Source organism: Chlorocebus sabaeus, chromosome 25 (genome assembly GCF_047675955.1).
Source record: "Chlorocebus sabaeus isolate Y175 chromosome 25, mChlSab1.0.hap1, whole genome shotgun sequence".
NCBI lineage: Eukaryota > Metazoa > Chordata > Mammalia > Primates > Cercopithecidae > Chlorocebus > Chlorocebus sabaeus.
This window is the reverse complement of record NC_132928.1, coordinates 13839943-13852614: the sequence shown is the minus strand read 5'-3', so window position 1 is coordinate 13852614 and position 12672 is coordinate 13839943. Positions and strand designations below refer to the sequence as shown.

Below are 12672 nucleotides of genomic sequence, written 5' to 3'. Positions count from 1 at the left end.
TGAATTAGATTTGATGTGTCTTGGTCCTCAACTGCAAATAACTTGCAATTTTCATATATTTATGAGACTACAGAGAAGCAATAGCCCAGGTTTTCAACTTTAATTTTGGTTGCTGATGTCCAGTGTAGGTAAACAGAAAATACCCTGACAGTGGAGTGTTTGTAGTGGAGCTGCATAACATCAGGCGAGAAAGTTATTGAAACAACTGAATTATGTAACTAGATAATATCTGAAATTTGGGATCCAAAATACGTGGCATCCAGAAATCCTAATTTGTGTGTAGTCATTATCAAAATATTTAATTTATGCAAATTTAAACCCTCTGTGACAAAGATAGAAGATAGTTGCCATTCTGGAGCCTTCCAGTCCATAGATATGATCAAAAATGCCAGCAGTTCTAGCTTAGCATGGGCACAGCACTAACAAGATGTTTCACCTTAAAAATTATATTGAGATAAAAAGATTCATTTGCAAACCCATCACATATGTATTCACAGGTGGTGGGTGTGGGTCATTGCATTTGGATTAAAAAGCAAATGTCTCTCTCTACATGAGAGGTCACTAGCTTGTGTAAGGCAAAATCTTTTCACTGTTCGGCATAATTAGAATATTCCAACAGTGGTTTCAGTAATTTAAAAATCACAGTATTGTTGCAATATTTTTCTAGGCTTCAGGAGCTCACAATTGTTTGGCCCAATCAAATCTGGGAACACTAGAGAAGTTATCACCCATCAAGGTAATTACTTTCAAGTTGAAATAATTACTCTATCAATGTTAATGGTCTTTCAACTTCAATAAAGCACTCACCTGCCGATAATCACAGCTAACCTCTTGCTCTAATGCAATTCCCTCTCTATTTAGTAGGTTATATTACGGCCGTTACAGTGGTCACTTGTCCTGAACAGCTGCTGAATTTCACTTTGATCGGCTGTGAACCATAAAAAAATTGGTCATCTGTGTATGATTTCCCCCTCACCCATAAGCCCTTGCAGAGCTAAGGATATGATCTCTTGGCTGTAATAGGGTACTTCAGGGGCAGCCATCTTGTCTCAGGTAGTGGCTACTTTCCATTTGTGACAAGAGCAGAGTAGTTCAATTAACTTCTGCCCTTCACTGCCATTTACAGCTTGCTGTCTCTGCTAAATGGCATGTATTCTGAATTTATGGCCTGGGCCTGTTAGTATGTGGACTAGTTCATTTTACTTTCACACACATTTCTGACAAGGCTCCACGGGAGTCTTAGGTGTCTGAAGAGGGTTTTCTTACAAGTTGGTTAAAGGCCAGAAAATAGCAACATACTTGACCCACAGGTCAAACAGTCTCCCCACCAACTAACTGTCCCTCATGTACTGATGAACTACTATTTGGCATAGGGGAAGTAGGTAGATGCCAATTTGGCATAATCCATTTGTATGATTTGAGAAGTGTGAGAGTGTGTGTGTGTGTGTGTGTGTGTGTGTGTGTGACTAAAATACCTCATCATGTTCTGCTGATATAATCCCAGATCTAAGGGAAAGGGCAGGGTCCTAAGAGTGTCTTGGCAGGTAAACAGAACTACATATGGGGTGGAAATCTCCTGAGGAGGGCTCTTATACTGGCAGGTATGTGATGTTGTTGGGGCAGGGGGGCCAGGGATAAGACTGTAATAAACCTCAGGAGACCAAAAAAAAAAAAAAAAAAAAAAAAAAAGCATGTTCTTGCTTCAGGCAGTTTAGAAAGGAAATAGAACCTAATCCAGTATTTGGAAAATTACGTGGACATTGACAATGTGGTATCAGAAAACACGTAAATTTGCAAGCTCAGAGTTTTGTTGCAAGGTGAGGAGCACTTAAAATGCATAAAACATAAGATTTTTCACTCATGACCAAATTTGTACAGTTGCCTAGACAGACCAGAACCTTATCTACATCTGCTAATTTATTCCAGTCTCTGTTTTTTCAAATAGAAGGACTGCTAAAGGTTTATAGTCTATTTATGGTACTTTGCATATGCATTAATTTATTAGTCATTACAACAACCCTATGAGATAAATAACATTTTAGTTCAGACTTGACGAGTAAGAATGAGCACAGATGAATTATAGAATGAGCCATCATTCCAGGAGGAGGGATTAACGTGTGTGAAGATCCTAATGTTGTCTTCAAGTGGAAGGATTTAGGATATGGTGTGGAAATAGAATCAATAGTACTCAGTGAAGAATTGATATGGAAGTAAGGAAGAGGGAGGACTCAAAAATGATCTGGCTTGCGCAACTAGAAAGAGAATAGGTCCATTTAGTTATATAACAGGATGTGACATAGAACTGTATTGGAGAATAATGAGTATACTTTAGAAAAATAGGTGGTAAGTAACTCCACTGGAACAGCTAGATGTATCACTGCAGGACCTATGGAAAAAACAGCTCCATCTTCCTATGAAGATCTATGTAGACAACCTATATGAGAAGACTCAAGTTCATTAAAAAAAAAAAAAAAAAAAAAAAAAGAAGGGGATTCAATGGAGAATAAAGAAGCTTTGGTTATATCCTTCCCACTTCAGGGAGGGAATGGGATTTCTCCACATTCCCCTTTCAAGGCATACAAGGAATATCCAAGAGAAGCTCTTGAAGAAACTGGGGGTGTTGCAAGAAAAGTGAGATGAACAGTCTAGTCTTGGCAAGAGGCTTCCTACTGCACTGATGAAACTCACAGGACAATTTTGATGCAATGACTAGAGTGGAAAGGGTCTTCTGTAATCCTTAAGTGATCCCATAGTTTTGGGATAATAGGCTAACACCTAAGCTAAAACCTGTGTCTTAGTCAATGAATTCCAAAGTTGGGAAACTGGCTAGGTCTCATCCAGCATGATAGGTCAAGCAGAGAATATAGTACTGGACAAGCTGTACCTTCATTATTTGGTGGAACCAAAGTTTTCTGCAGTCCTAGTGGGTGCCAAGAAAGGAATGAGTTTTGTCAACACGATAGGACTTGATATTGGCTGCCTGCTTGGGAGAGGGGCCCCCAGAGGTCAAAAAGGTTGTAGGGTAGATCTCTTGGACAATAACAAATAGTAAGAAATTAGTCAGAGAGTATATTGCTTGCTTGGGAGAGGGGACCCCAGAGGCAAAAAGGTTGTAGGGTGAACCTCTTGGACAATAACAAATAGTAAGAAATTAGTCAGAGAGTGTAATGCCTGCTTGGGAGATAGTAAGAAATTAGCCAGAGAGCGTATTGCCTACATCAGTGGACTATGAGGCATAGAATTTCCTATGGGGACCCCTATATAACCCACCATGAGGCATCTGCTCCCTCAAAATTAATAGAAGATTAATTACAGCAATGTTGTTGAGTAAAGCTCTGTTCCTTTTTGTCTAATTCTTTCTTTTTATGCCATGATCCTGGGGGAAATAAATAAGAGAAGAAGAGGGAACTGAAGAAAGAGGAAAATGACCATGCCCTCTTTCCCCACTGTAGATCCTTAAGCACAAATCAGGTTTTAATTTAGACTGGAATTTTTGTTGTTGTTGTTGTTTGAGACAGAGTCTTGCTCTGTTACCCAGGCTGGAGTGTAATGGTGCAATCTTGACTCTCTGCAGACTCCGCCTCCCGGGTTCAAGCAATTCCCCTGCCTCAGCCTCCCGAGTAGCTGGAATTACAGGCACCAGCAACCATGCCTGGCTAATTTTTGTATTTTTACTAGAGACAAGATTTCAACATGTTGGCCAGGCTGGTCTTGAATGTCTGACCTCAGGTAACCCACCCACCTTGGCCTCCCAAAGTGCTGAGATTACAGGCATGAGCCATTGCCCCTGGCCTAGACTGAAGTTTTTAAAAAACACCTGAAATCAGTCTTGATCATCAGTTGCAGTAATCCTTGTTACTGAAAAGTGACCGGAAAACCACAGAACCTGCCTTAGATGTTACTGATGGGTGAGCAAGGGAGTCCTGATGGAGCTTGCTGGGATAAAGTGGTTGGAGAAAAATATGGCTCTTTCAAAGAAGTAATTACATAAAATTCAAAAAGACTTACATGGTTTTCATCCCTAATAATGTTGAGCAAAGGTAGATTCTTGATATGTATTTATGAATTTCAGACAAATACGTGTTTGTCTGAAAGTCTAATTTGTCTAGCCCACATTAGACAAAAGGGCTAAAGATTATGTAAGGCAAGTAAATGAAAAATTAATATTAAACCCCAAATACCATCACAACTAAAAAGTTTTGCCATGGGCAGTGGCTCAAGCCTATAATTCCAACACTTTGGGATGCCACAGTGGGAGGATCTCTTGAGGCCACGAATTTGAGACCAGCTGGGGCTATTTAGTGAGACACAATCTCTACCAAAAAATTAAAAGAAATTAGCTGGGCATGGTGGCACGTACCTGTAGTCCCAGCTACTTGGGAGGCTGAGCGGGGTGGATCACTTGAGTGCAGGGCATCAAGGCTGCAGTGAGCTATGATGGTGTCACTGCATGGCAGCCTGTGTGACAGAGCAAGACCCTGTCTCTTAAAAAAAAAAAAAGGGTTATGCCAACAAATATTGTTTTGTGTGGTATTTACTCATCCATGTTTTGTATCTTTTATATAAAAGAATGACACAGGTATTTCTTATTATAAAATGTGAACATCTCAGTTTATAGAACCGACACAGGAAATATGGTAATTATTTTTATTACCAAATTTTTCTTCACATTAGAAAGATAGTCACCAAAAGAGTCCTTTTGGAAAACTACGTCTCCCAGAGTATTTCTGTTGCCTAATAAATGTGTTTAGGGAGAAAAGGCTAAGAATCATCAAATTAAAAAGAGCTGCAACTAATTTAAGATCATATGTAAAGAGCAGTAATATTTTATGTTATCTAAGCCAAAATGAAAATGGGATTAAAAATGAATTTATCGATTTTCTCACACACTCTTCATAACATGGCAATCGTGAAATATCTATTTTATTATTATCGTTACTATTTTTGCCACATATCTACTTAATGATAAAGATCTAGGAAACAAACCCTTGAGGAAATTTTGACTACCTCCTCCCTGACATTGGGAAAGGAAGCCTGGCAGCCAGAATCTAGAAACTAGAGTTAGTAATTCTGGATTTTATTCCCAGATTGGAAGCCAATTTTTAGTGACCCATATAATTTGCTTATTTCTCAGCACCTTATGCTTGATTCTACACAGAGTGAAGCACCATTTATCTTTCAGAATACTGGGCAAATGCATGATCTGGACTTGACGTTTTATAACCCCTTGTAACAAGCAAGGATATAGTTAGGAGACAGATAATAGGTAAACCACTTTTTCTTTAAAATCCCAAATTCTCAGATTTATTTCTGCCAGCACAATGGCAGGTGCCAGTGAGAAAAAGCAAACAAACCCAAATGGTGGTAGCAATATCGTCAACCTTGCCAGGAGTGTTCCCTGTAAATACCACCATGGAACTCCTGCATGCCAAGCAAGGCTAAATACAGTTTCTTTCCTGACACCGCACAATTCATCACAGAGCTAATTGGGAAGAGAGTTTAAGGCCTTCTAACTAACACTGTTTTCAATAATGGAAGGTATTGGTCTAAAGAGACCCCAAGAATCTTGATCTCCCTCTTTCTTCCTCAGAAAGACCTACATAGAGATGAGTAGGGAGGTGAAACTTTTCATGAGGTTGGGAGAGCAGCTAGTGATGCATTAAAACCCACACTCTTTCCATTTCTCTGCTCCTGCTGCCTCTGCTGCTGCTGCCGCTGCTGTTGTTCCTGCCAACACATACGCTTCTCACCCCCATGGAGGGCCCCCACTGCCAGTTCTCCATCCACTGCCACCACAAGCAGAATTCATGCCTCCATTGCACCTGTCTTATGTGGCTCTCTCAGCAACATCCACCTGTCTATAAACAACTCTGGGGGGACTTGGGGCAAGCTAGTGATGGCACCACAACATGGGCAATTTATTGGTGGCCTCTTGGGCAGAGATGAGATCTTAATAAACAAGGGACTAATGCATTAGCTAATGCTAATTGCATTAGTAGTACCTCCTGCGAGTCTGTGGACTGAATTGCAATCCTGCAATTGTGGGGACGGACTCTGTGCCTCATTAATGGATAAGGCACTGTAGTTCCTTTTCCCTGAAGAATTTTAGCCAGAGTGGCCAATAAACAAAAACTTGAAAAATTTCCTATAGCAGGCACAGAAAGGAAAGAAGACAGTAAAATTGTTTAGCTGCTGCAGAAATTAGATAAATAGTAAGTACATCTAGGAAAGTACTTGGAGAGTGATTTAAAATGGAGTCTTCTACAACCCCTATGGACAACAATATAGAGATTTCTCAAAGAACTAAAAGTAGAATTACACTTCAATCCAGCAATCTCACTGCTGGGCATCTACCCAGAGGAAAATAAATCATTATATTAAAAAAGATACCTGCATTTGTATGTTTATTACAGCACTATTCACAATAGCAAAGGTATTGAATCAACCTAAGGGTTCATCAATGGATGATTGCATAAAGAGAATGTGATATACATATATATATCTATATACATCTATATCTATCTATCTATCTATCTATCTATCTATCTATCTATCTATCTATCTATATCTCCTGATTTCCATTTCCATTTTCCATATTTACTAAATAGGAATAATTTTACATACCATAGAATATAATTATATATATGAATATATACACACACACACACACACACAGTAGAATACTACTCAGCCATAAAAGATAATGAAATCATGTCTTTTGCCGCAACATGGATAGAACTATAGGCCATTATTCTCATGAAATAACTCAGACACAGAAAGTCAAATACCGCATGTTCTCACTTATAAGTAGGACTACATAATGTGTACACGTGGACATAGGGTGTGGAATAATAGACACTGAAGACTTGGAAGGGTGGGAGGGAGGGAGGGAGAGGGGTGAGGGATGATAAATGACTTGATGGGTATGATGTATGTTATTTGTGCGATGCTTACACTAAAAGCCCAGATTTCACCACTATACAATATATCCAGGTAGCAAAACTTCACTTGGACCCATTAAGTTTATACAAAAATGAAAATGAAATGGGGTCTTCTAAACATGGGCAGCAGAAACGCATCTGCAAGAAGCTTAAAAACCCAGAATGCCCAACAGTAACAGCCTGTGCCTCAGAACTAATCACTCATTTTTCCTCACAGTCTCTGCTCTGCTCAAGGGCCAAGTCTCATAGTAGACTTCAACAACATAGTTAAGTTTGGTATTAAATATTGACATATTGAATATAGTACTCAATGACTATTTGCCAAATCAGATGGAATTGTCCATAATTTGTTGGACCCTGAAGGCCCATTGTGCTACTATGGAGAAGTCATGCTGCTCTGAACAAAGGGAGGTAGACTTAAATTATAGGAGGAAGGATTTGTCTGAGATAAAAGAAACATTCTTCTGTGATGGTGAGGAGTATAGAACATTGGATAAGTAATAGAACTTCCTTTACATTTTTTTGAAATGGAGTCTCGCTCTGTTTCCCAGGCTGGAGTGCAGTGGCAGGATCTTGGCTCACTGCAACCTCGCCCTCCTGGGTTCAAGCAATTCTCCTGCCTCAGCCTCCCAAATAGTAAAAATACTAAAAATAGTGTTTTTAATACAGACAAGATTTCACCATGTTGGCCAGGCTGATCTCAAACTCTTGACCTTGTGATCTGCCCGCCTCAGTCTCCCAAAGTGCTGGGATCACAGGCATGAGCCACTGCGCTCGGCCTAGATATCTTTTAAACAAAAATATTGAACACAATCTCCTACACAGGGACTGTGGGAATAAGTGAAATACAAAAACACTAGTTCATTTTCCTGATGACTTCTTTCAAAGGTGTCATATCATAAAGAATCATAGTGGCCCTAATGCCCTGAAAACGTGGTCCAGTGGCCAGAAGGTCTGAACACTTGCCCAGACTGCTTTGCGGAAGATGTCCTTGTTTGCTTGAAAAGATCAGATGGGACCTTTCTTAGTGAATCTAATGAAGCCTTCTCTTGGAATTCTGAGAGCCAAAGATTTTGATTTTGGGAGACCACTTCGAATATACACATACACATTCAAAAATAGGACACAGAAGTATTGTTTTTAAAATTATTCTGGCTATTCTATTCGACATTGCAAGAAAAAAAATCTTTGGAAAAACAGAAGAGTGCACCAGTACTGGACTGTCAAAATGAAAGCCATGTCAGGGAGGGCCCATGTGCAAAGAGCCCTGTGCCACTTAAAGCTTGGGGTCACAGGCTTGCCTCTTTTTCAGAAGATTTTTAGTGTGATAAAAATACAGCCTAGAAGATTAAATAAAGAATAGAGTTCATGGATTCATCATATACTTTAAGTCTTGTGTTTTAAAATGAAGCTGGTTATGAAGGGATGACTTACAAGATATTCCACAAGGGAATTCCAACAGAAGTGTTTCAGGAGACTAAATGATTATTAGACTCATACCCCTGAAAGTTGTACTTTAAAATATCAGAGGTTTAATCACTGCAATCCCGGTGACTTCAATAAAAGCATATTTAAATTAAGGTGTCTCATTCAGAAAGCTATGAACAAAGGTGTTTCAGTATATTCATAAACATTTTACTTTAAGGGTGAAAGTTTAGAACATGAGTTTGAAGGATATGGTGGGAAGTAACCAACTTCCTCCTGGATCACATATCCACTAAAAAATACCTTTTACACTTAAGAACACTGCTTCTAGTGCTTATCATATAGGAACTAGAAGATGTAATATAAAAGACTATCTAATAAAAATATAGTACTAATTCTGAAACAGATAAAAATGAAAACAATTATCTTTTCATTTACATATTGCTTATTTTTTAGTCATATAAGAAAATAAAACATGAGGACAGTGGGAAAACATTGTACTTTAAACTATTAATTCAAAAAGGCTCTTCTGGAGTTTTCTGAAAATATATTTGCTCACTGTAATTTAAATATTTTGATAAATGTTATACTCCATAAGATAACCTTCATATAAATTGGCCTTCCCGGATTTAAAGCATAGAAACATAGTCTTTTTTTTTTATTTTAAAAAGAATGCTTTGGTTTGTCTACTTATTTGTTCTTATTGAGGGTTTTCCATATTTAATAAGGTCTCGGCACATATTTGTATTTAACTCCCAAGACCACAAAATTTAATCTTATCCATGAAGCATCTTCAGTTTGAGAGCTGATCTCCCAGAGCACTTCTTGCCTGACATTTGGTATATGTTGTTACTCTCTCTTGTGCTATGGTTTAAAGCTAGTAGATAGTGGAGTTTGGGATCTAAGTCCCAGAGTAGTGGACATTATAGGCTGTACTCAACCGCTTCTTCTTCTTTTCCCCTTACATGCAATTAAATCTCTGCAATATAACACAGAACACTCCCTGCGACAAGGACCATCCTGTTTCTGTATCTCCCATAGACCATAAGGCTATGCTGTACATAAAGAAAGCACTCAGGAGATACTAGCTGATCAGGTGAACCAAGTTAAGTTGTTTTATGGGCCAGAGGAGGCCATCCCTGAAAAAAATCATCAGTAAGCTCTAGTGCATGCAATTTTTATGTGTGTGTGTGTGTGTGTGTATGTTTAAATATATATATACACACACACATACATATACACATACACACATACATACACATATATACACATACTACATATATGTGTGTATATATATAGCTATATATATTACTAGCTTGTTGGGGAAGTAGAAAATTAAATATTCTATGTAATTTCATCTGAACCTGATCTCTATGAGGTATGGAGGAAAGCATTACATTATTCCCATTTAGTATATACGAAAAATGGAAATCAAGAAACTAAATTATTCCCATTTAGGCCAGGTGTGGTGGCTCATGCCTGTAATCCCGGAACTTTGGGAGGCTGAGGCAGGCAGATCACTTGAGGTCAGGAGTTCAAGACTAGCCTGGCCAACATGGCAAAACCCCCTCACTACTAAAAATACAAAAATTAGTTGGGCAGTGGTGGGCACCTGTAATCCTAGCTACTCAGGAGGCTGAGGCAGGAGAATTGCTTGAACCCAGGAGGCAGAGGCTGCGGTGAGCTGAGACCACGCCACTGCATTCCAGTCTGGGTGGCAGAATGAAAGCCTGTCTCAAAACAAAATTATTCCCATTTAGTAAATATAGAAAATGGAAATCAGGTAATTTTATGAATAAATAAAATGTATTTATTGGTTTTGAGGTAATCAAAATTAGTTGTGGTCTACAAACTGGTCCCCAAAACTCCTCATACTCAATTCAGTATCTTATCCCCATGACTACATTGCAACTTTTCACATGTAAAAGATGTTCATATATTTAAGCCCTAAGTGAAGAAAAATGAGAAGTTGGATAAGAAAATTAATTTCAACATATTAACCAGATAATCCACATGTCTGTTATTTTTTCAAGGGTCTTACCATCACTGTGAAAGCATGCACGGTAGGGCTGTTAAATGTTGGATCGTTGGGTTTCTCCTGGTAGACCACACAGTAATGGGAGATAATGCCATTGGGAGATTCTGGCTTTGTCCAATTCAACAGAACTGAATGAGCACTGGTGACTTGAGCCCAAGGAGCTGGAAAATCTTGAGGTGGGGCTTCCAGAGTTCGTGTTAATGACCACAGACTCTCCACAGAACCCTTGGAGTTACAGGCTCTGACCCGATATTCATAGAGCGTGAAAGGTCTCAGGGTGTCTCCTTCATCCGTAAATTCTAGGGCTCCTTCTGACCAGACAAATAAAAGAGACTCCTCTTCAATGCCAGCAGGGCGTCTGAAAGGAAACCAAGCAGGCAACCAGTGACAGTTGTACACTTCAAAACAAAGTTTGTAGCTGGAGTAAAAAAATTTTGTTTAGAATTTGTTATCAACTCAACTTTTCAGCTGTTTCTTCCTGGTGTCATAATAAAGAAAAACCAGATGGAGAAGTACTCCAGTGGCCTAGCTCCTATGATTTTTACAGTGTAGTTCACACACACACACATATTTGACTGATTATAAAAGGGTGCATATGCTTTAAAGAAAACATGGAAAATACAGAAGAAATATAAAAAGCACAAAGGGTGAAACCTCATCCATAATCACATTTTATTACTTTCCAGATGCTTTTGCTGAATAACAAAATATATATGCAATACAAAAAAACATTTAAATGTTTTTTAAAATACAGAAGCATATACTGAGCATTATTAATGCATTTTTATGTATTTTCTAGATCTCTGTGTGTGTGTGTGTGTGTGTGTGCATGTATGCATGCAGTTATATCGAGGTTTTATTTTTTGCACACCTGGAACCACAGGATATGGAATTAGCAGAGGCTGATATTATTGGGAATCCTTACCCTTCTGTGGTAAATGGATTGCAGCTGGGGTCCCAATGTGTTTGTTTCCCTGTATCCACGCCTTTAGCGAGTATGCTCCTAAACTCACTCTGGGCTTGGCTATAAGACTTTTTTGGCTAATGGGACAGTAGCAAATACGATGGTTGCAGAGACTTCAAAAGTGTTTGCACATTGAGGATGATCGTTTTGCGGCTCTTAGGACCATAAAATTACTGTGTGAAAAAGCCCAGGCTTGCATAGTGGAAGAAGAAGAACTACGAAGGGAAGCCCAGAGTTCCTATTTTCTCTCATGCAGCACAGTGCTCTTTTGCATTTGTTCCCAGGATGTGTAAAAAGTATTTTAAATTCACCTCTTTGATGCCATTTACTTTCTCTTCATTTGAATTTTCTCTTCTATAATTTAAACCATAACCTCTCAAAGTATGAACAATCGTTTCTTATACATCAAGACCACTGTTTTTCTACATTTATTGTTGTTATACATCAACAACTTTATTAAGCACTTTTATATGCCCGTCATTGTATTAGAAACAAGGACAAAAAGATGAACACACCCCTTACCTAAAGGAATAGGTAGCTGAGTAGAGGAGCTGGAGCTATGTGCAAATTAATGAAAATAACATGATAAGTACTATAATAGGAATTGGTTTTAGAGTTTTTGTTTTATTTATTTATTTATTTAATACATTTATTTATTTATTTTGAGACTGGGTCTCACTCTGTCACTCAGGCTGGAGTGCATTGATGCAGACATGGCTAACTGCAGCCTCAAACTCCTGGGCTCAAGAGATCCTCCTGCCTCAGTCTCCTGAGTAGCCAGGAATATAGACGTGTGCTACTAGGCCTGGCTAACTTTTGAAATTTTTTTGTAGAGATGAGGTCTTGCCATATTGCCCAGGCTGGTCTTCCTCAAGCAAGCCTCTGACCTTGGCCTTCCAAAGTGCTGGGATTACAGGCATGAGCCACCATGTCTGGCCTACTTTAGAGATCTTTAGAGGACAAAAGTCAAATTCCTTTTAAATGTCTCCCCTAAAACCTGGTAAAATGCAGAGTATGACCCCAAAATTCTTTCAACTGCTGAGAATGGGATTATTTAGGCTCATCTTTAGATTTTGTTGATACAAAACTAGGGCCACATGCATACTCTTTTGGTACTAGATATATATAGCATTAAATATAGAAGTAAGAAAAATGGAATAGTCAGTTGTTGAGACGGCCCTATATATCTGATACTTCATTTGGAACAGTTATTTCCTCATCCAGATGTAAAATCATGATGCAGGTTTGATAGAAAGTGAAGTTCGGGAGGAATTGTGGTCTCTGTGTTCCCAACATTTGAGCCC

General features: G+C 38.7%; 1 protein-coding gene across 1 annotated transcript in view; it reads right to left on the bottom strand.

The window, feature by feature from the left end:
* The window catches only part of USH2A (usherin), a 785943-nt gene that overhangs the window by 89985 nt on the left and 683286 nt on the right, over positions 1–12672 (bottom strand). Inside the window, exon 60 of the mRNA XM_007988447.3 lies at positions 10408–10762. Within this exon, the coding sequence (XP_007986638.3) occupies positions 10408–10762 (355 nt within the window). The remainder of the gene's footprint in view (positions 1–10407; positions 10763–12672) is intronic.